The sequence below is a fragment of the Ursus maritimus genome, unplaced genomic scaffold (genome assembly GCF_017311325.1).
Source record: "Ursus maritimus isolate PB19 unplaced genomic scaffold, ASM1731132v1 scaffold_4, whole genome shotgun sequence".
NCBI lineage: Eukaryota > Metazoa > Chordata > Mammalia > Carnivora > Ursidae > Ursus > Ursus maritimus.
The window spans coordinates 78,384,883-78,407,302 of NW_024426552.1; the positions used below are offsets into that span (position 1 = coordinate 78,384,883).

The window sequence follows — 22,420 nt, forward strand, 5'->3', positions numbered from 1 at the left end:
TTTCAGGTGGGTTAAGTCCAGGTGAGTTTTCTCTATATTTGAACAAGACGTGCAGGGTGAATTTTAGTAGCCGGGGCTCCCAAGCAGCGATAATAGGTATCAGCAAATATAATTCGGTGATCAAAGCCAACAGATGAACAAAAAAACTTAACACTGAACCCAAAACCTATGAAAATATTCTATGACATTAGAAGAGTGAAACATTAATGTGAAACAGATTAAAGAAAATGAAAATTTTAGAAAATAAATTAGAAAAGAAAATGTATTTGTTAAATAAGAACACACTGTCTAAAATCAAAGCGTTAGGCCAAATAACTTCTTTTTGAAGCAACGAAAAGAAGACAGGATGGAAGAGACAACCCAGTCAGCAGCATGGAGGATAAGTTGAGACATATTTTTGAAATTCAGAAGAATTTAACAAAAAGATACAGAAGGTGTGTGATCAAGGTCTCTGCTTTGAATAACAAGAGCTCCCAAAGCATGAAGCAAAAAAGGTGAGAAACGGTAACCAAAGGAAAAAATAGAAGAAACGCTTCAGATATGAAATGGAACCAGAGATGGCATTTCAGCGAGCTCACCGTTTTCTTGGAAAAACTGATGAGATATCAATTGCCTGATGTATTTTGGTAATGATTTTAAACTTCCAGGAAATGGAATCCCGCAAGATTCCAAAAGATAAAAAACAAAACCAAAGATTACTTTCAAAATAACTAAGATCACTCCAGCCACAAATAAATGCTAAATATATGGAACATTCATATACGATCCTAGTACCCAGGGCTCTGAGGCAGCGATAGTGTGTATCAAATCAGATAATACACGATCCTCGTGTGTGAATGTTCCATACGTTTGTCATACATTATTATCCCTACATTATTATCATTTGAAAGACTCTATAGGGTCCTAGAATGTAGGATCCTATTCTAAGATATATGCAATCTTTAAAACGATAATCTGTATCAGAAGTTGTTAAGGCGTCGTCCAGGGACCCTTGGGTATGCCTAAGACCACTGGGGCGTTTCATGAAGTCAGAGCTACTTTCATAACAATAGGACGTGACTTGCCTTTTCCACTCTAGTTCTCTCACATATGTATAGTAGAACTTTCCAGAGGTGGTTGTATGCTGTGTGACGTCAGAGCAGATGGAATGCAGAAGCAGATATGAGAACCCAGATGTCTTCTATTAAGCCAGACATGAAAGAAATTCGCAAAAATGGAAAACAATGTCACTCTTCTCACTAAGCTTTTGAAATTTTGGAAATATATTTTGCCTTAACATGTATTCATGTTAACATTAATGTTAACATTAACATTTTTCCTTGTTATTTTAAAGTGATTTAATAAAGAAACGTTTTTAAAGTTCTCAGTTTTCATTTCTAATATGGTAAATATTGATAAAAATAATCCACATAAACAAAAGCTTTTTGGAACCCTCCATTATCTTTAGGAGTGCTAAGCAGTCCTAAGATTAAAAAATTTGAAAACTGCTAATTGAGATCTGTATTTTTTTTCTGACACAGAAACCACAATATAAAACTGTATACATGATCCAAATTAGAAAATAGTATGAGTCTATGTGCATAAAAAATGCTGCTTTTTTTCTTTTAAATGCTGGGGAGGTGTTATAAATCTGTACAGAGTATGAAAGGGTAGCTAGAAAAACTAAAAGTATTACACTTCTTGCTTTCAATAAATTAAATTAGAAATTGTCTTAAGTTACAATGGTATGATAAGTATACTTTTAAGAATGTACAGTATGTGAAGTATCTAGTGTAAAATTTATAAGAGGGTGCTTACAACCCAGTATACTACAGAATTCAAAGCACACAAGACAATTCATTCTGCAAAAGATCAAATAGAAAGGAAGCAAAGCAGAATAAAATATAGGGGAAATTATAGTAGTGTGAAATGAGTCCATAAGGTCTAAGGTTTACAAAAATTGAAGCATGTGAGGGCGTATTGAGGAATTTTGTGTCTCTGTTTTCACCATTAAGTCTCAAAGACAAGCATATCTTGGGGGAAATCAGGAAGAAATCTGGCTTCTTTGACAAAAAGAAACGAAGTGAACAAGGATTGCCTTTTCTAAAGCACTGCTGCTTATAGAAATATCACCATTTTTAACCTGATGAAGAGAAGAAGTACAAACAGTGAGGATATGATGGATTTTTGATTTGCATAGAAAAGGTCACAGTGAATTAGAAGAACACTAACATTAGAATCATACACCTATCTTTTTAAGTTGTCTGTACGATTTCAGGGGGACTTTAAAATGACATCTGGAAAGGATTCTATGTAGAAAAGATTTTCTAAAGGCTGGGAAAAAAGTCACGAAGAACATTGGAAAAAACCGAGATTACCCACTTTGGAGAAGCGAAGTCTCAGCTTCAGTCAGCCCACGTCTCCTTATAGCAGCTCTAGGCAGGGCTTTTATTCAAGTCCATTGGACAGTGGTTATTGTCTACACTGAGGGCAGCAAGAGAAAAAGCAAGTTTAAATCTGAGCCTTAAGATTTGGGTTATACCTACAGAGCTGTGTCTTTCGGCCCTTGAAACAGAATTAAAGTAGCCACAATCTCTCTGACTTTGTAAGAACAGTCATGATACACCTCCTCTCGTGTGAAATCCAGGCTAGAAGCGATCATTACAGCTGAAGGAATTTGCAGTCCATCCTCTGGGTAGCTCACATTACCTACTCAGGGGCCCCAAAGCTTCTTTTCATACTCGGGTTTCCATTTTCCATTTTATCTGCTGTTGGTGCTCTTAACCCGGACAGGCTGATTCACTCACCACTTACCCAAGTGATTTTTTTTTTTTTTTTTTTTTTTTTAGGGTCTCCACTTTAGACTCCCTTGTAAACTTAAGTATGAGTCAGGGAAACATTAAAACAGACTTACTAAACATAGCCTAAGCTGATATCTAGAATCATAACACCAGCTACGGCGTTAACACTTTATTTTTTTAAAAGACTTTTGATTTATTCATTTGAGAGAGAGAGAGAAAACACAAGCAGGGGAGAGGGAGAGGAAGAAGCAGACTCCCCGGCGAGCTGGGAGCCCGAGGTGGGGCTGGATCCCAGGACCTGAAGATTGTGACCTGAGCCAAAGGCAGATGCCCAACCATCTGAGCCACCTAGGCACCCCCCTCAAGTGATCTTATACACAGGAGACTTGACTCCTGCAGCCACACATCCACTCCTCACTGCCCTCATCACCCCAGAAGGAAATCTGGGAGCCTGTTTTCAAAGGCACTTCTAGAAAATCCCCCAAATAATGTTGCAGAGTGGCCCCTGCTGGAAATCATTGAACTGTCTCTCTGGTCCAGAAAACCCATTTATAACTCTCAGAAGCACTGCTGAGAACCGGGGAGGGAGGGTTCTTCTCGAAGGTGACATCCACTAACACTGTACAAACAGCAAGGACTGTGGCATTGTTGCCACCAAGACTGATTCGATGATCACTTTCCACAAGGCAAGATGGGACTGGCAAGGAAGCAAGCAAGGTGTTACTGTCTCCTTTCTTCTGACCCCGTGATAAGGGATGCTCCTATCCCTTAACCCGCTACTTCAGAATATTCAGATTAAATTATATATTTACACCCGGTGAAGAACTCAGGAGTGATGCTTATCAAAGTTCTTAACACCCTACAGCTGTCATTCCATACTGGAGGCTGCCAGTGCCGCTGCCACGGGATACTAGATGCTCCTGGTACCACCTCCATCAGACACTAGATGTCGCTAGCTGCTGCTTCGTGTCCTCACTCCAGGCTAACAGCCCTCTATAGGGCACTCCTTTCGCCAAACCTGGGGTCATGGGCCACAGCCTACCTGCATGGATCTGAAGGAACAATTGTCTGATCACTTCTGCTGCCTTTATAGCTTCTGTAGGAGAAGGCAGGGCTCCAAAACTCACACAACAGCAACTCTGCCAACGAAGGGAGGGGGTGAGATGCTGGATAGGCAAAAAATGACAGCCGTCCATCCCACTTATCCTGTGTAATTTTGCTTATAATGTAAACAGTGTCAACTTAATGATTTCCCCCCGTTACCCAACTACATTCATGTTTCAGGACTGTCTTATTTATTTTTCTTGTAATCAGTATTGGTATGTACGTCGGTATATATTGGTGTAAGAGAGAAACTGCTACTGCTCTGCATTATTATCTCTTATTTTTCTCAAAAATCGATCAGCTCTTCTCTAGAGAGGTATAGTCTACACAGTGCTTCTACAGAGACTTACAGAATACAAAGAAAATGCGTTATTCTCACTTGATACTCAGAATTACCAAGGTAAGCATAATTATTCCCATTTGCCTAGGAGGAAGGGGTGGTCCTCGTATGATTCTTCGTCATCACACAAATAGTAGTGGAAGGTAGAGCTGAAGCTTGAACTAAGTTTTCTGGTTACCTACGCAGTGACCTTTCTACTATAATAGTCAGTGTTTTGCTTATTTATTTCATTTAATAATAGACGTTCATATCCAGGACAGATAACCTTCCCTACTAGAGAGAGTAATGCTTGTGCTTTAACCTCACATTGTTGTTTTGTTTTGTTTTGTTTTTTGTTTCAGGAAGACACATTTTGGCGGATGAAGCACTCAAGCTGGGTATTCTAGATGAAATTGTGAACTCAGACCCGGTTGAAGAAGCAATCAAATTAGCCCAGAGAATTTCTGGTAAGAAGATAATCATGAAAATAGCACAAGATTAGAAGCAAGCTAAACTTTCATTTTAATAAGGAATTCCTTATCTTATGGTACATCCATGTGATAGAATATGATGGAGCTTTAAAATGAATAAGAAACTTTACATATTGCTACATTATGAATGCTGCGACATATTGTATTATTAGGTGAAAAACACTATGCCTCAGGGACCTTGAGTGGCTCAGTCGGCTAAGCATCTGCCTTCGGCTCAGGTCATGATCCTGGAGTCCTAGGATCAAGTCCCGCATTGGGCTCCCTGCTCAGCGGGGAGTCTGCTTCTCCTTCTGACCCTCCCCACTCTCATGCTCTCTCTCTCAAATAAATGAATAAAAATCTTTAAAATAAGAAAAAAACACTATACATCATTGTGTATAGCGGTTCCCCATTTATGGAAAAAGGAAAGGGGGATGGGACTGAATGTCTATGGGGGGGGGACGTATGTAGTAACTGTTCATCTACATGGAAGATATTTCTGTAAAGATTCACAAGAAATAGTTCATGGTTTCCTCTGGGAATGGGGTTGGTCAGCCAGGAAAGCTTTTGGAAGAAGACTTCATTACCTTTTTGTACCTTTTGAATTTGCATTGAAATAATGTATTTTCTGTAAGAAATAGAGTTAAAATGAAAACAAGCAAACATTTCAGCCAATAGAAACAAGCCTCTCAGGGCACCTGGGCGGCTCAGTTGGTTGAAGATTCAACTCCTGGTTTTGGCTCAAGTCATGATCAGGCTGCGAGGTCAGGCTGCACTCTCAGCGGGGTGTCTGCTTGAACATTCTCTCCCTCTGCCCCTCAGCCCACTCTCTCTCTCTCAAATAAATGAATAAATATTGAAGAAAAAAGAAAGAAAGAAACAAGACTCTAATTTGCCACAGTGAAACCATGGTTATGTCTCAGCTGTATTTTCCTTCTCTCACTGGTTTCTCACTTTATGGATTCATGGCATTCCTTTAAGAGTGGCACCCCTAGAGTTTTCCCTTTTTCTTTTTTTCAGCCGTTCCTTTCCAATTTATGGAGATTGGCAGCGAGATGGAGAGGGTTAAAGAGTGCCAGAAGAAATAATTGGGAGCAGCGTTGGGTCCCAGGGAGAGCAGTGCGTTCCTCTTTCTGCTTGCTGGTAGGCAGTGGCTCAGTGTCATTCAAAGGCATTCTTTTGAAAAAGTCATTCTTTCATCGCGACCCTGGCAGGGACCAAACACTTCCCTGAAATAATCTTTCTTTTTGTGGCTATAGCCAGTTGAGGTTTCAGTGAGACCGTGAGAGCTTAAACTGGAGAGGCCAGGGACTGTGGAGAGAAAATCCTGGTGACTCAGAAAGAGAATTAGCAAGTCTTTGCCCAAAAGGGAATGAGTCTCCTGGTATCTTTCTCCCTTCCATACAATCATCACCAACTTTCTGTTGCAGATTTTGTTGTGCCTCTCGGGAGGGCTTATTGTTGTGTTAGAAGTTGCTCGGTTGGCTGACAGCAAAAGCTATTTGCATTTGGAGACCTGTACATGAGTTTTTTGGTTTGGGGCTTGTGATAGACCCATGTCTAACATTGACACCCATGGCTTCAGTGTATAAAGAACTAGGTCTCAACAGGAAGTTCTTTTCCTTAACTGATTTCCCTAGATTGAGATTTGAGAGTTAAGCAACTAAAAGAGATAAATGAGGATCATAGTCTGGTAAATTGTAGAATGGTCTGTTTTAATTTTAAAAATTTATTTGACTTTAAAAATAATTTTTAAATTAGAAAACTAAACATTAAGTTATTTTTTTATTTATAAAATTTATAAAATGGCCTGCTCAGTCTCAGCAGCATTGCACAGTTTGTCCACTTGATGGCATCCAAATATCGAGGAGGAATTATATGCCTTTTTTTTTTTTTTTTTGAATCATCTGCTTTAAAATTTGGTAATTCACCTGTTAACAGTAGGGAGATGGATTTTGGCTTTGGACAATTATGTATAAGTATTTTAAATTATAATTATGAAGAGTATACATAAATATGTAAAATTATATATAAAAATGTCTAAAATATAAATTTACATATATTCTATAATTATAGCTGTACAGAGTATGAATATAGCCAAAAATTTAAAGGAAATATGCAAAAATGAAAATAAGTTTTTTTTCAAGAAATTTCAAGTTATCTTTGCTTCTGTTTTCATTTCTTCCAACTTTATTAGGGTATAATTTAAACACAATAAAATCCACCCATTTCAAGTGTAGAGTTTGGAGAATTTTTGTAATTGTTTATAGGTGTGTAACTACTGTCACAATCAATAGATAGTTCTATTGCCCTAAAAAAAATATTTTCATGCCTCTTTCCAGTAGACTCTCTTCCCTTCCCCTTGGCCACAGATAATCACTGACCTACTTCCTGTTACTATAGTTTTTTTTTTTTTAGAATTTCATGTAGTTGGAATCACAATATAGCAGGTAGCCTTTGTGTCTGACTCCTTTCACTTAGCATAATGTCTTAAATTCATCCATGTTGTTTCACGTAATAATATTTCATTCTTTTTTTTGTTACCTAATAGTATTCCATAGTATGGATATACCACAATTTGATTACCCATTTATCAGTTGATGGACATTTAGGTTGTTTTCACTTTGGACCTGTACACAAGTCTGTGTAGACACATTTCCCTTTCTCTTGAGTAAATACTTAAGAATAGAATTGCCGAGTAGTATAGTAAGTATATACTTAATTCTTAAATGCTTTTGAAACTTGATGGTTAATGAAAAATCATAAGTGAATTGGAAGATACTAATTTTTGCCAAGCAAATTGGAGAAGAAAAATAATAGGGTGAGATTGAGCGTAAACAAGCTCTTAACTATACTGCTTGTAGAACATCTCACTTAGAGGGCAGTTGGGCAATTATGTATTGAAACTTGCTCATATCTTTTGATTCTGTATATTTCTATTAGGAATTTATCATAAAGTATCACAGAAATATACAGAGATTTGTGTACAGTGATACTACTGAAGCTTTATCATTGTAAAATATTGGAAACCAACTCAAAAACCTAATTTTAGGGGATTAGTTACATAAAAGATGGTGGATCACAATGAAGCAATCCCATTCAGCCATTAAAACTTCCATTTTCTAAAGAAAGTTGAAGAACTTGGGGAAATGCTTACATGTAATATTGTAGAAAACAGCCAGATAGGAAAATGCACAATTTTGTGTGTATGTCTTCATATGCATATTTGCATAAGGAAATAAACTAACAAATTTTTATTAGTGGTTGTATTGGGCGGTAGGTAATGAAGACACTTGATTTTTTTTTTATGTTTATCTTGGGGCGCCTAGGTGTCTCAGTCGGTTAAGCATCCGATTCTTGATTTCGGCTCGGTTCATGATCTCAGGGTTGTGTGATCAAGAGTCCCAAAGTAGGGCTCTGCACTCAGTTGGGAGTCTGCTTCTTTCTCTCTCCCCCCACCCCGCCTGTCCCCCTGCATGCATGCTCACGTGCGCCCTCTCTTTCTCTCTAAAATAAATATATAAATCTGTAAAAAAAAAAAAAAAAAAAAGTTTATCTGAGTCATTGAATTTACCCAAAGGAAAATAAGATGTCTGGCCGGTGTGGAAAAGGTGCAGTCTGTAGAGATCTGGGCTCCGGACAGGAAGTCGGGAGACCTGGATTATAGTCTTGACCTTCTATAGACCTTAGCAAATCAGCTTTTTGGACTTGATCAATAAAAGGAAAAGATTCAGTAAAATTAGTTTTGATTTCAAACCCTGTTCTGAGACCCAACAGGCTCCAGTGGTTGGGCTCCTTTTTTGTTTTTGCGACACCCTGGGCAGTTCCACTATGTCTCTTATGGAGGTTAAGTCTTAGAATCCCCATGGGAAACTCTGGGAATTTTACTGTTTGGTTTTATTTATTTATTTTTTTTTAGAGAGAGAGAGAAAGAGAGCGAGAACACATGAGCTGGGGGGGGGGGCAGAGGCAGAGAGAGAGAGAGAGAGTCTCAAGCAAGCTCCACTCCCAGCACAGAGCCTAACCAGGGGCTGGGTCTTACGACCCTGAGATCATGACCTGAGCTGAAATCAAGAGTCAGACGCTTAACTGACCGAGCCATTCAGGCGCCCCTGTTGTTGCTGTTAAAATGAGTTCCACTATTTGGAATCCTATGATTCCTTGATGCTCCTTTGTAATAGGTAAATGTCAGAGATACAAGGTAGAGAAATAGTGCAAATCAACAAAGGACTATCTCATAGAATCGTATGTATATTTGCCATTTATTATCTTACAAAATGCATAGCATAGAGAGACTTATCTATTTTATCTTTTATTTTCATTGAAGGTCTTGTGCTTTTTCTTTCTTTTTGTTCCAGGCTTTCCCTCCCCTTCTTCTCCTCCTTCTCCTCCTCCTTCTTCTTTTTGGTCTTTATTTGCTTTTCAATATAGCTATGAGTATGTGGTTATTCGGCAGAACAAAAATGATGGATTGACTTGAAGGAGAGACTCCACAAAAATCTTTTATAAATATACATTTACATTTTATACTAGGTATTTGTGAGTATATTAAAAACCACTGAATTGTAAACTTTAAAATGGTGCCTTTATGGTATATGAATTATACCTCAAAATTTTTAAAAGAATTTATTTATTTATTTTAGAGCGAGTGAGTTGGGGGGGAAGGGGCCAAGGGAGAGGGAGAGAAGATCCTCAAGCAGACTCCCCACCGAGCACAGAGCCCAACGTGGCCTGAGCTGAAATCAAGAGTCAGCCGCCTAACCAACCGAGCCACCCAGGTGCCCCTATACTTCGATTTTTCAAATACCTGTAAAATTATTGAGTTCTCCTTTCCCATTTGTGAAAATATTCCTTTAATTAAGCCTATTCCTACCCCAATCCTGCATCCCACCCTCCCACCCTTACCCCCAACCCCCGATCAACTTCTTCAGCTGAAATGTTGACTTAAAAATAATAACAAGATAACAAAATAATAACATTTTTATACACACACACACACACACACACACACACAAGGAAAAGATTAAGGAGCTTATTTAGTTTCCACATTCCATAGGAAAGGAGAGAAGGAAGGGAATTTCCAATGGTCAATGTTGCAATCAGCAGTTTGGAACCAGTTATGGGTGGAAGATTACAGGAGGTTAGCATGTATCTAAAAATATGACTTGGAGGGCATCTGGGTGGTCCAGTCGGTTGAGCATCTGACTCTTGATCTCAGCTTCAGTCTTGGTTTCAGGGTCGTGAGTTCAAGCCCCCCATAAAAATATATATATTTACATTTTCATATATATATATATGAATCTATATATATGAATCATATATATATATGATTTGGGAAGTAGCTGCACATTTCTTTACAATTTAACATAAATGCTGGAGAGCAGAGTTGACTGTGAAAGTTAATTAGCGTCATGCATCTTAATGCACTTGTTATATGGGGCTTCTCAGACTACTGCAGTGCAGTGGATTTAGCAGAGCAATTCAGAATTCCTTGGCTAAACCAGATTGCTTTGGCTAAGCTGGGAGGAGAGGGTCCTGTAAAATGCTGTTTATTTGCACCTGCATTTGGCCCGCAGCCTGCTTATTCCCGAACTGAGTAAGAACTCCCCATTCCCACGTGCGTGTTTCTGGCATGAAGCTGAAAGTGGGTGCTGTTTTTCAGAGATGGGCACAGGAGACATCCAGCTGGGGGCCTCCACTCAGGAACCCGATGCTGTTTTTGTCCCCGTACTGAACCCTAGTTCTGTTACTGTTACAGCACCATGGTAGCCATTTTTAGCGATTCTAATTCTGCCTACAGACTTTGGTCTGTGTGTTGATTTTGATTCTGTGACTTTAAACAAATCTTAATGGTATTCTCGTCTTTCTCTCCATTTTATCTTTCGCTTTTTGTAATTTATCTTTGCTCTCTGTGGACCTTTATAGACACGTTTCACAAGAACTGAGTGACCCTGCCTCACAGAGACGGCCTAAGCACATGTCTAAATTGAGCTGCCCTTTTTTGTAAGACCTGAGTTCTGTGGGTGACCTCCTGCAAGACTGAAAAAGTACGGTTGTCCTGTCTGTCCTTTGCAGAGCTGTGACAAACACAGCTTACTTACTGTTTACCCAAATTGGAGAAGAGACCGTCTCTGTCTTAGGTAACCATTTCTGTCAATTGCATGTTGCGGTTTAAAAACTAGGCAGAGAAAATCTCTTCCCGTCAGGCTACCAGAAAGAGGGAAAATAATCCCCTCCTTTTCTTCCTTTAGGAGGGTGATTCCCCCCCTTTTTTTAAAATCAAAACTTGAATATTTGTCTGCTTTACAATACCTCAAAGAATTAAGAAAAAAAATGTGAATGAGTCAAGGAAAGAATTCAATTATAAACATATTCGGATCACGAATTAGCTCCTCTTCTCCCCATTTTCCTGGGCAGCAAATGCTGGTGCTGACTTGCCTGTAGCTGCCTCTCTTATTATGTAGGTGCCGCTGAGTTAATTTTAAACAACCAAGCGTATAAGAAACACACGTTGAAAACACCGTACCCAAAGGGGATCTGAGTATGTTTTGTTCTAATAGAACGAATTTGTAAGGTAATAGCATCCTTTATAACTGCAGCAGGAAAGAGGTAGAAAATTGAGCAGGGAAAAAGCGTCTGTCCTTGCGCCCGGATCCATGGCTCTCCAGTGGGTGTGCTCAACTTGGCCCTAGACGAGTCCGGACAGGGGCGGCGGGTAGTTCCCAGAACGCCCCTCTGCAGTCAGAGAGGTTCTGAGCATCCCCAGGATAACAGCGTTACGCTGATCAGCCATAATTACTGCAGGAATTACGGCACACCATTAAGCAGGCTTTTCTTTTTTTCTTTTCTCTCTGTTTTTTTTTTTTTTTCTTTCTTTCCTTTTCAGTGCCTGGCCCAGGGCAAAGTTTGCCGGGAGCTGCAGCTGTCCTCGACCCAGGGGCTGACCTAATGCTCTGCTCTTACACTTTCCAGAAGCTATACCTCAAAATCAAGTGTTGAAGTTTTAAAAATACTCATGCGTAGGCCCCACCCTTAAATATTCCTAGCTGGGTCTGCAGCGGGACACGGGCATCTGAACTTTTTAAATTCCGCGGATAACTCTGATGTGTACTATGGTGTTGAGAATCTGTCCCAATCAGATGCGAATTCTGGTGGTGTCACAGGGGCAGAGATTCAGCTCTAAGATATGCCCTGTCCCCAGCACAGACTGCCCCAGTGCCCGCAGCACTGGCGGCTCAGTCCCCTTTCCTCATGCACTTCATCCTCCACGTACTTGTCCCTCTGTCCTCCTCCCCACACTGACCACTCTTGTCTGCCTTTTGGGCCACCAGGAAATTAAATCCGCTATAGGCCCTGGAAAGGTCTTCATTCTTCTCAGCTGAACTTGCCTTCCTAGAAATTGAGGATCAGACTAACACACTGGATAACTGAGCAAGTCATTAGAAACCTGTTGGGTAGAGTTCATGTCATTCCAAGAATAGCCAGGCAGATAGGGACCACATGTCTAACCACCGTCTTCCCCAACTTTCCTGTTCTCAACACCATATGGGAAAGCATTAATTTAAAAATCCATTATTGGGGATGCCTGGGTGGCTCAATTGGTTAAGCATCTGCCTTCAGCTCAGGTCATGATTCCAGGGTCCTGGGTTCAAGGCCCGCATCAGGCTCCCTGCTCAGTGGGGAGCCTGCATCTCCCTCTGCCTGCTGCTCCCCCTGCTTGTGCTCTGTCTCTCCCTCTTTCTCTCTGTCAAATAAATAAAATCTTTAAAAAATAAATAAAAATCCATTATTTTCGATTCTACTTAGTCATCAGGCATTAAGGAGGTATTGTTGCCTTCTAGGTTAAAAACGTTTGAGATTATGCAGTGCCTCAAAGATAAATTTACACGTGTACGTGATTAAACCCAAACCTTAGACAGTCTCCCTTGCACACATAGTAATACACCAATGCCAGACGGGTTCATGTTCATATGCCTTTTTATATTGAAACTGCTTCATAACCTCTGGTAGGTTTTCTGTCTAATTAGCCAAAGCGTGCATATTTGATGTGATGGTGTATTCTAGAAGAGATGGTAGCATTTAAAAAAAAACAGTTTCTGGCAGTGTTTTAGACAACAGTTTTGGCAATAAGATTTGTTACACATTTATTCTTTTTATTTGAAGATCTGCTAATGCATTTATTGTAATGCAATTGACAAGAGTTTGTTATATTGCAATTGGCGAGAGAATTTGGTTATTTCTGTGACATACATCTTAAAATTATGACTGGTAACATTACACCAGGACATAAATTTTTAGGAATTTTATATAAATATGTTCTGAAGAAAGTTCAACATCACATCCTATTTGATAATGCTTCTCATACACATTTATCCTTTGATGCAAACTTCAGAATCATCATTCTGTTGAAAAAAAATCATTCCGTTAAGTTATTTTTACTTTTATTATTATTTTTTTTAAGTAGGCTCCACACCCGATGTGGGGTTCAAACTTACGACCCTGAGATCAAGAATCACATGCTCTACTGACTGGGCCAACCAGACACCCTGTTGAGTAATTTTTTTTAAAAATATAGAACCACAAGGGTTCTGATTAGAAATTCATATATAATATATATGGAAAATGTTTATATTTTTATGTTATGAAATGTTTATATCCAGGAACATGGAGTCTCTATTAAAGTCTTTATATGTTCTTCAATAAAATGGTATAGTTATCTTCTTCTTAAACGTCTTGTACATTTCTTGATAAATTCATTTCTAAGTATTTTAAAAAATAGCTTTAATGAGGTGTAATTCACTGTACAGAGTTGCACAGCTATCCCCATGAGTCAGTTTTAGGACTTGTCACCACCCCCAAAATTTCCCTCGTTTTTTTACAGCCTATCCCACTTCCACCCCCAGCCTTAGGCAAACACTGATCTTTCTTTCTCTACAGATTTTCCTTTTCTGGACATTTACCACGAACAGCATCGTATCATATGTAATCTTTTGATCTGGCTTCTTTCAGTTTGCATAATATTTTTGAGGTTCAACTGAATTGCAGCATGTATCAGTAATTTGCTGATAGTATTTTAATTTCTGAACAGTATTCCACTGCATAGCTCTCCCACATTTTCTTTATCCCTTCATCAGTTGATGAGCTAGTATGAATAATACTGTTACGGATATTTGTATGCAAGGTTTATGGGGACGTATGTTTTCATTTCTCTTAGGTAGATTCCTTGGAGTGAAGTTGCTGGGTCGAACAATAAGCTGATCTTTTTAAGGAACTGCCCAAATGTTTTCCAAAGTAGATGTACTGTCCTGTTCTAGATTTTCACAAAGAGTGGCTGAGGATTCCAGTTACTCCACATCCTCACCAACACCTGGTATTGATGTCTTTTCGATAACAGTCATTTTAGTGGGTCTGTCTTAGTTATCTCTAGCTACATAACAGAATTACCCCAAAATTTAACTGCTTAAAAGCAAACATTTTTACCTGGCAGTCTCTGTGGGTCAGGAATGTAGGTGTGGTGAGCTAGGTTCTCCGGTTTAGGATTTCACGCAAGATTGCATTCAAGGTATTGTCTGTGGCTCTTCCACCTCAAGGCTTGACTGGGGGAGGATCTGCTTCCACGTTCACTCAAGTGGTTGTTAGTTGGATTCAGTTCCATATGGTCTGTTGGACTGAGGGCCTTAGCTCCTCGCTGGCTGTTGGCTGAAGGTCTCCTTCAGTTCTTTGCCACATGGGCTTCACCAAAGCGTGGCTCACACATGGCGGCTGGCTTCCATCAGAATGAATGAGTGAGAGAGCAAGAGAGGGGGAACAAGATGAAGCCAGAGTCTTTTTGTGATTTAATCTCAGAAACGACACCCCATTACTTAGAGACAACCTACCACATTCACTATGGTTTTCTTTCTTTTTTTTAATCACTGTGGTTTTTATTTGCATTTCCTTAATGACTAATGCTGTTGAACACCTTTTCACATATGTATTAGCTGTTCATATATCCTGTGGTGAAATAAATAGCCACTCAAGTTTTTGCCCATTTAAAAAACTGAGTTGTTTGCCTTGTAACTATTGAGTCACAAGAATTCTTTCTATACTCTGGATACACATACTTCACTAGATATTTAATTTACAAATTGTATTGCTTTTCTATTGCTTTGGTAGCAAATTACTGGAAGCTTAGCAGTTTAAACGACATGAATTTATTATCTGACGGATCTATAGGGCAGAAATCTGCTGGGCAGGTCTCACTGACCTAAAATGGACGTGTCTGCAGCCATACCCCTTTTGGAGGCTCTAGGTGAGAGTCTGTTTCCTGCTCACTCAGGCTGTTGGCACAATTCAGTATCTTGTGTTACAGGACCAAGGTCCTCATGTTCTTGCTGGTTGTAAGTTGAGGGAATGGCCCAGAGGCCACTGAGTTCCTTGATTCTTGGCCCCCTTCCTCCATCGTCAAGCCAAATCATCACCAACAGGTCGAATCTTCCCCATATTGCGTCTCTCTGACCCTCCTTCATTATCAATGTGTCTTTCACCATAGCTGGGAAAGGGTCTCCTCTTTTAAGGACTCATATGATTAGGTTGGGAACATCTAGACAATAAAGGATAATCTCTACATCTCAAGTTCTTTACTTTTAATCATATCTGTAGAGTCCCTTTGCCATGTAAAATTATATACTCATAGGTTCTAGGGATTAGGAAATACACATTGGGGGCATGCAGCGTTACTCTGCCTACCATACAAATATTTTCTTCCAGTTTATGGTGTATCATTTCATTTTCTTAATGGTATCCTTTGAAGTACAAAGTCTTGAATTTTGATGATGTCCAGTTTATTGATTTTTTTTTTCTTTCATGAATCATGCTAAGAATCCTTGGCCTAACCCAAGGTCCTGAAGATTTTCCCTATGTTTTCTTCTAGAAATTTTTATAGTTTCAGCTCTTCAATTTAGATTTATGATTCACTTTGAGTTAATTTTTTTTTAAAGATTTTATTTATTTATTTGACAGAGATAGAGACAGACAGTGAGAGAGGGAACACAAGCAGGGGGAGTGGGAGAGGAAGAAGCAGGCTCATAGCAGAGGAGCCTGATGTGGGGCTCGATCCCATAACGCTGGGATCACGCCCTGAGCTGAAGGCAGACGCTTAACCGCTGTGCCACCCAGGCGCCCCTGAGTTAATTTTTATATATTGTTCTAGGTAAGGATCTAATCAATTTTTCTTTCTTTCTTTCTTTTCTTTCTTTCTTTCTTTCTTTCTTTCTTTCTTTCTCTCTCTCTCTTTCTTTCTTTCTTTCTTCCTGCATATATCTTTCCAGTTATCTCAGCACCCTTTATTGAAAAAACTCTCCTTTCATTGAATTGTTTTGGCACCTGTGCTGAAAATCAGTTGGCTGTAATTGTCAGGATTTATATCTAAACTCTCAGTTCTCTTCCACTGATTTGTATGTCTCCCCTTGTACCAATATAACACTGCCTTCTTTTCTAGGTCTTTTTAAGTGTTTGTTACTATTAGGAATGGAGTTGAGATTATTTTGAATCTAAAATATTCTCTTTTTTTAAGATTTTATTTATTTATTTGACAGAGAGAGAGACAGCCAGCAAGAGAGGGAACACAAGCAGGGGGAGTGGGAGAGGGAGAAGCAGGCTCCCAGTGGAGGAGCCTGATGCGGGGCTCGATCCCAGAACACCGGGATCACGCCCTGAGCCAAAGGCAGATGCTTAACAACTGAGCCACCCAGGCGCCCCTGAATCTAAAATATTATTAACTCAGAAATATTTTCCTTAAACTCACTGAGAGTTATTTAATCTATTATAGCACCATCTTGGCTTTGGAACAGAAGGAAAATGAAACTTTTATGCCTACGTGAGGTAACTTGAAAATTGCGTTGAATATGTTAAATTCTATCTTACCAGACTAAGGTGCCTCAGATATTTTGATGTTAGTGTTATGTTAAATGTCTTGATGAATAGTATTTAATTTTGTACTTTGAATTTGAACAGGTTGTTGTTCATTATTATTATTACATACTCATATTCCCTTTGTATAAGTAACATTTCCAAAGATCCGATTTTCTTTCTTCTTCCTTCCAGATCAATCTCTGGAATCCCGTAGACTCTGCAACAAGCCAGTTCAGAGCTTGCCCAACATGGACAGCATTTTCAGTGAAGCCTTTCTGAAGATGCGGAAGCAGCATCCCGGGTGCCTTTCTCAGGAGACGTGTGTCCGTGCAGTCCAGGCTGCCGTCCAGTATCCCTATGAAGTGGGCCTTAAGAAGGAGGAGGAGCTGTTTACGTACCTTCAGAAATCAGGGCAGGCTAGAGCCCTGCAATATGTCTTCTTTGCAGAGAGGAATGTCAGAAAGTGGTCAACTCCCTCAGGAGCGTCCTGGAAAACAGCAGTGGCACAGCACATCTCCTCAGTTGGCGTTGTCGGTAAGAACATGGTGGGGTTAAAGTCATTCTCCAAACCTACACATACAAAGTGCTGCCATTTGCTTAGGGCCACCAGGTACCAGGCTCTACACTAAACACGTTTCTTGTGTGGCTAACGTATTTTCCACCCCAGCCCGTGAATTATCTTCATTTTACATGTGAGGCCTAGAGACAACAGCCTCCTCACCAGTGAGCTAAATGCAAGCGGTGTGAGGATCTGACGCTAGGTCTGTCTGACTTAAGACTCTAGGTACTTTTTTTTTTTTTTTTTTTTTTTTTTTTTTTTTAACTCATCGCCTCTTCTTCCCTTCATGAATCTCTCACTCCTGTATTTCCCAGCAATGATTATTATTTGTACCACATTTCAAAGTATGGTCTGTCACTCTGGTAGCTAGGTATTTGGAATGAAGGCTCTGTCTTTCTGGTCCCTGGATTCATTCACTTCTCATTCGACACCACTATCCTCAAATCTGTCTGCACCCTGAAACAGTGACCTCCTTACTTTCCCTCTGGAATTTTTCCAAAAAAATGTCTTCTTTCCTCAGAAGCTAGCCCTCTGATTGGCTTCTTTGGGCTACTTTCCTAAGCTTCCCTTGTTCTTAGGCTTGACCCAAGAATGGTCTTTGGTGGATTTTAACCCCCCTGAAATGGTAACCAAAATGTTATATGTGTCAGCTTATGTATAGTCTTCTGAGGGAGGAGGTCCATAGTTAACTAAAAGTGTCAACTTTCTTAACCCTCACCCAGCTGTCCAGCACCAACCCAATTTAGAGGGAAAGAGCCAACTCTACATCTTCTCAGTCTACTGTGTCAGTCACACTGTGCTCTTTCCAGCATTGACTCTGTTCACTTGTAATTTTTTTAATTTTATTTTATTTAAATTCAACTAATTAACATATAGTGTATTATTAGTTTCAGAGGTAGAGCTCAGTGATTCATCAGTTGCATATAACACCCAGTGCTCATTCCATCACATGCCCTCCTTAATGCCTGTCACCCAGTTACTCCATCCCCCCACTCACTTGTGATTTTTAAAGAAGGTGAATAGAGAGTGTGACAGAACTATGAGTATTTCTTTTTTGTGCTTTTTTCAGCAACACCAATATTTGTTTCTAGTTGTTGTGCGCTTATCCTGTTTCTTCTCTATATTCCTTCAAGCCAAGAATAATTGATGTAATATAACAGCACAGGTGAAATTTATCAGTATTGTGTTCATCACCCATTGTTTGAGAGTTTCCCTATTCCCTTGTTGTGAGCCTTTTAAAAAAGATTTCAGATTCGTGTCTGGCATGAAACGTCTTAAAGTTTGTAGTTTTTTTTTTTTTTTAAGATTTTATTTATTTATTCAACAGAGATAGAGACAGCCAGTGAGAGAGGGAACACAAGCAGGGGGAGTGGGAGAGGGAGAAGCAGGCTTCCCACTGAGCAGGGAGCCCGATGTGGGGCTCGATCCCAGAACACTGGGATCATGACCTGAGCCTAAAGCAGACACTTAACGACTGAGCCACCCAGGCGCCCCAATAGAAGAGGTTCTTGACCAGAATTAATTCCATGGCAGTTAAAGGCAATGAGTTGTTAGGGAAGCAGGACCCCTTGCCCCTCCATGTGTTTAATAAGGAAAAATTAGGAAACTAAATTCAGTATAAATATAATATGTACCTTTGGAAACATAATTACCCATGGTGAAAAGCTTGATTTTTCAGCCCCTCCCCCCCTTTTTTGAAATCTTTGAGACCACAGATTTGTGAGAAGAGAAATTAGGAGCTAAGAACTATTTATTTTTTTATGATTTATTTATTTATTTGAGTGAGAGAGAGAGGGAGAGAGAGAGAGCATGTGAGCAGAGGGAGGGGCAGAGGAAGAGGGAGAGAGAACCTTCAAGCAGACTCCCCACTGTGCAAGGATCCCAGAGCCCTGAGATCATGACCAAAGCCAAAACCAAGAGTCAGCTGCTCAATTGGCTGAGCCACCTTGGCACCCCAGAGCTAAGAATTTTTTGAAATAAATATATATTGTGTTTTCATGTATGTTTTTATTTTAGTGATTAAATGAAATGTGTCAGTTTATAGAGCTAAAGAAAATCTAAAGTTATGGCTAGGACGCTTGCAAGAAGCATTAGTCTGGTCCACTTTATGATTTGGGTTCTAAGGTGATTTGTAGCCCCATAGGTCATTGAGCAGATCTGCTCTGCAAGGTGAGCACTGAGGAGCTGTACTTGACCTTCACAGGGGCCTTTCCTTCACTGCTCTGTGGTCAGTTCTGAGATATCACCTACCTTACTTGACACTTTAACAAAGTACTTTCACATTGCATCTTATTAGTCCTCATCGTCTCTGATTATAATTCCTATAGTGTTAGAAATTTTATGTGAGGGGCGCCTGGGTAGCGCAGTCGTTAAACGTCTGCCTTTGGCTCAGGGCGTGATCCCGGCGTTCCGGGATCGAGTCCCACATCGGGCTCCTCCGCTGGGAGCCTGCTTCTTCCTCTCCCACTCCCCTGCTATGTTCCCTCTCTCGCTGGCTGTCTCTCTCTCTGTCAAATAAATAAATAACAATCTTTAAAAAAAAAGAAATTTTATGTGAAGCTTGGGACCGAAAGCCAGGAGGCCAGGATTTTAACCCCATGATCTACCTCCTACTTACCAAGGCTAAAGTTTCGGATACAAGTTGCTATAGCAGTGAGAGCTATCCAGCCTTCTTGCTACGGAGTGAAATGCAAATGTTTATTAATTTTGGAAAATTAAATGTTTTAAAATAATAGATGTATTAAATTAAATAAGTTAATACAATTTAAAAATTAAATGTATTCCAGAGAAATAAGGATTTCTGATGACTGATAACATTCTGTATTCAAAACCAATCCCCAAAAAACTAAACAAAACAAACCAACCCCCAAAGCTAGTCAATGAGAAGTGCAGAAGAGTAATATACAAATAGTTTTCACAAAATGGTTTCCTCCACAATGGATTGATTACGTAACAGATAACCACCCGGGGCTGAAACAGATAGCAATCTCAGTGGTTTAACACAATAAAGATTTATTTCCTGCTTGCTCTATAAGGCCATTCTAGGACAAGGTTTTTTCTAACTAATGGCTCTGCCATTCTCCTGAGCAGGGGTCAGGAAACTTTTTTTTGAAGGGCCAGATAGTAAATATTTTAGGCTTTCTGGGCCACATGATCTCTTTTGCAGCTCCTCAACTCTGCACACAAAAACAGCCATAGATACTATGGAAACAAATTAGTGTGGTTGTGTTCTAATAAAACTTAATTTATGAGACTGAAATTTGAATTCGACATAATTTGCATGTGTCACAAAGTATTGTTCTTCTTTTGGTTTTTTTTTTCAACTATTTGAAATGCAAAACCATTCTCAGCTCACAGGCAGTACAAAAATAGGCAGAGGGATGGACCTGGCGCCCAGACCGTAGTTTGCCAACGCCTGCTCCAGGGTCTCCTCCAAGGCCTCACAGCTGTTGTCTGCATAAACATCCTGGTAGTAATGCAGGGCCTTGTGGGAGATTCTGCGGGCCAGTCGTGATCCCACACCACCCTACTTTCCCATTTCATTGACCAGAATTAGTCACAGGCCCTATCAGGACAGAAAGGATCCAGAATAGTCTTCTATGTGCCTAGAAGAAAAATGGAATGGTCTGGGGAAGGAACAGTGACATCTGTGCCATCAAATAATTTGTCTACTTTTTCTGTTCTTCTTGCCTTTGCTTAAAGTATTACTCTCCTTTTCCCTTCCCCAGTCTGGTTGACTCAACTTCCCCAATATCACCCATTTCAATATGATCTTTCTTCAGATATTTCTACAAATACCTTTATCTTGAAGCTTTTCTTGATTCATCCAACCAAAGATAATCTCTTTCCTTTGACTCATCAAGGAAATTTGAACTCTCACACCACGTCCTTTACCTTATAGAATGGATATTTGTCAACTTTTCTTCTTCCCACCTCTAGCGTATAGGCTCACTGAGGGTCGATACTCATATTTTTTATAGTAACTTTATTGAGGTGTAACTCATACACCATAACATTCACCGTTCAATGTAAAATGGTGTAACTTCTATGGAAAATAGTGTGGCAATTTGTCAGAAAATTAAAAATAGAATTACTATATGATCCAGTAATTCCACTTCCGGGTATATACCCAAAAGAATTGAAAGCAGGGACTCAAACAGATATTTGTACACTGATGTTCATAGCAGTATTATTCATAATAGCCTCGAAGTGGAAGCAACTCAACTGGCCATTGACAGATGAATAGATAAACAAAATGTGGCATAAATGCAATGGGATATTATTCAGCCTTAAAAAATAAGAAATTCTGACATATATGTATGCCTCCACATGGATGGACCTTAAGGATATTCTGCTAAGTGAAATAAGCTAGTCACAAAACAACAAGTGCTGTATGATTCCACTTAGATGAGGTAGGCAGAGAAGTCAGAATCATAGAGATAGAAGGTAGAATGGTGGTTGCTGTGGGTTGGGGGAGGGAGGAGGAGGACGGGTTATTTTTCAATGGGTATGCAGTTTCAGCTTTGCAAGATGAAAAGCGTTACAGAGATGGATGGTGGTGCTGGTTTCACAATCATGTCAATACACAGGTGCCGCTAAACTGCACACCTGAAGATGATAGTTATGATGGTAAATTTTGTGTTATGTGTATTTTACCACAATTCAAAAAAAAACTGAAGTGCATTGTAACAATGTCACCAAAAAAAGAATACACTTCAGTAGTTTTTAGATATTCCAAAGTTGTGCAACCGTTGCCACAATCCACTTTGTTCTTTTTATTTTTAAAAATTTTTAAAGAGTTAATTTTTTTTATATGAGAGAGAAAGAGAGCACGAGCAGGGAGGGGGCAGGCAGAAGGAGAAGGAGAAGCAGACTCCTCACTGAGCACGGAGACTCAATCCCAGGACCCTGAGATGATAACCCGAGCCAAAGGTAGATGCTTAACTGACTGAGCCACCCATGCTTCCTGTCACAATCAATTGTAGGACATTTTCATCCCCCTAAAAAGAAACCCTGTACCCATCAGCAGTCATTCCTCATTGCCCTTTCCCCTGCCCCTGGCAACCACTAATCTACTTTTTCTCTCCATGGATTTGCCTATTCTGGACAATTCATATAAACAGAGTCATATAATATGTGGCCTTTTGTGTCCAACTTCTTTAGTGTAGCATAATGTTTTTAAGGTTCACCCATGTTATATAGGACTTCATTCTTTATTAATGTCAGTACTTCTTTCCTTTGAAGAGCTGAATGATATTCCACTGTAGGGTTACATTTTGTTTATCCATTCATCAGT

General features: G+C 39.6%; 1 protein-coding gene across 3 annotated transcripts in view; it reads left to right on the forward strand.

Annotated features, from left to right (window-relative positions):
• The window catches only part of EHHADH (enoyl-CoA hydratase and 3-hydroxyacyl CoA dehydrogenase), a 45,608-nt gene that overhangs the window by 18,746 nt on the left and 4,442 nt on the right, over positions 1 to 22,420 (forward strand). For all 3 annotated transcript variants that reach the window (XM_008705366.2, XM_040621491.1, XM_040621492.1), the window contains 2 exons: positions 4,566 to 4,670; positions 16,758 to 17,099. In XM_008705366.2, the coding sequence (XP_008703588.2) occupies positions 4,566 to 4,670; positions 16,758 to 17,099 (447 nt within the window). The remainder of the gene's footprint in view (positions 1 to 4,565; positions 4,671 to 16,757; positions 17,100 to 22,420) is intronic.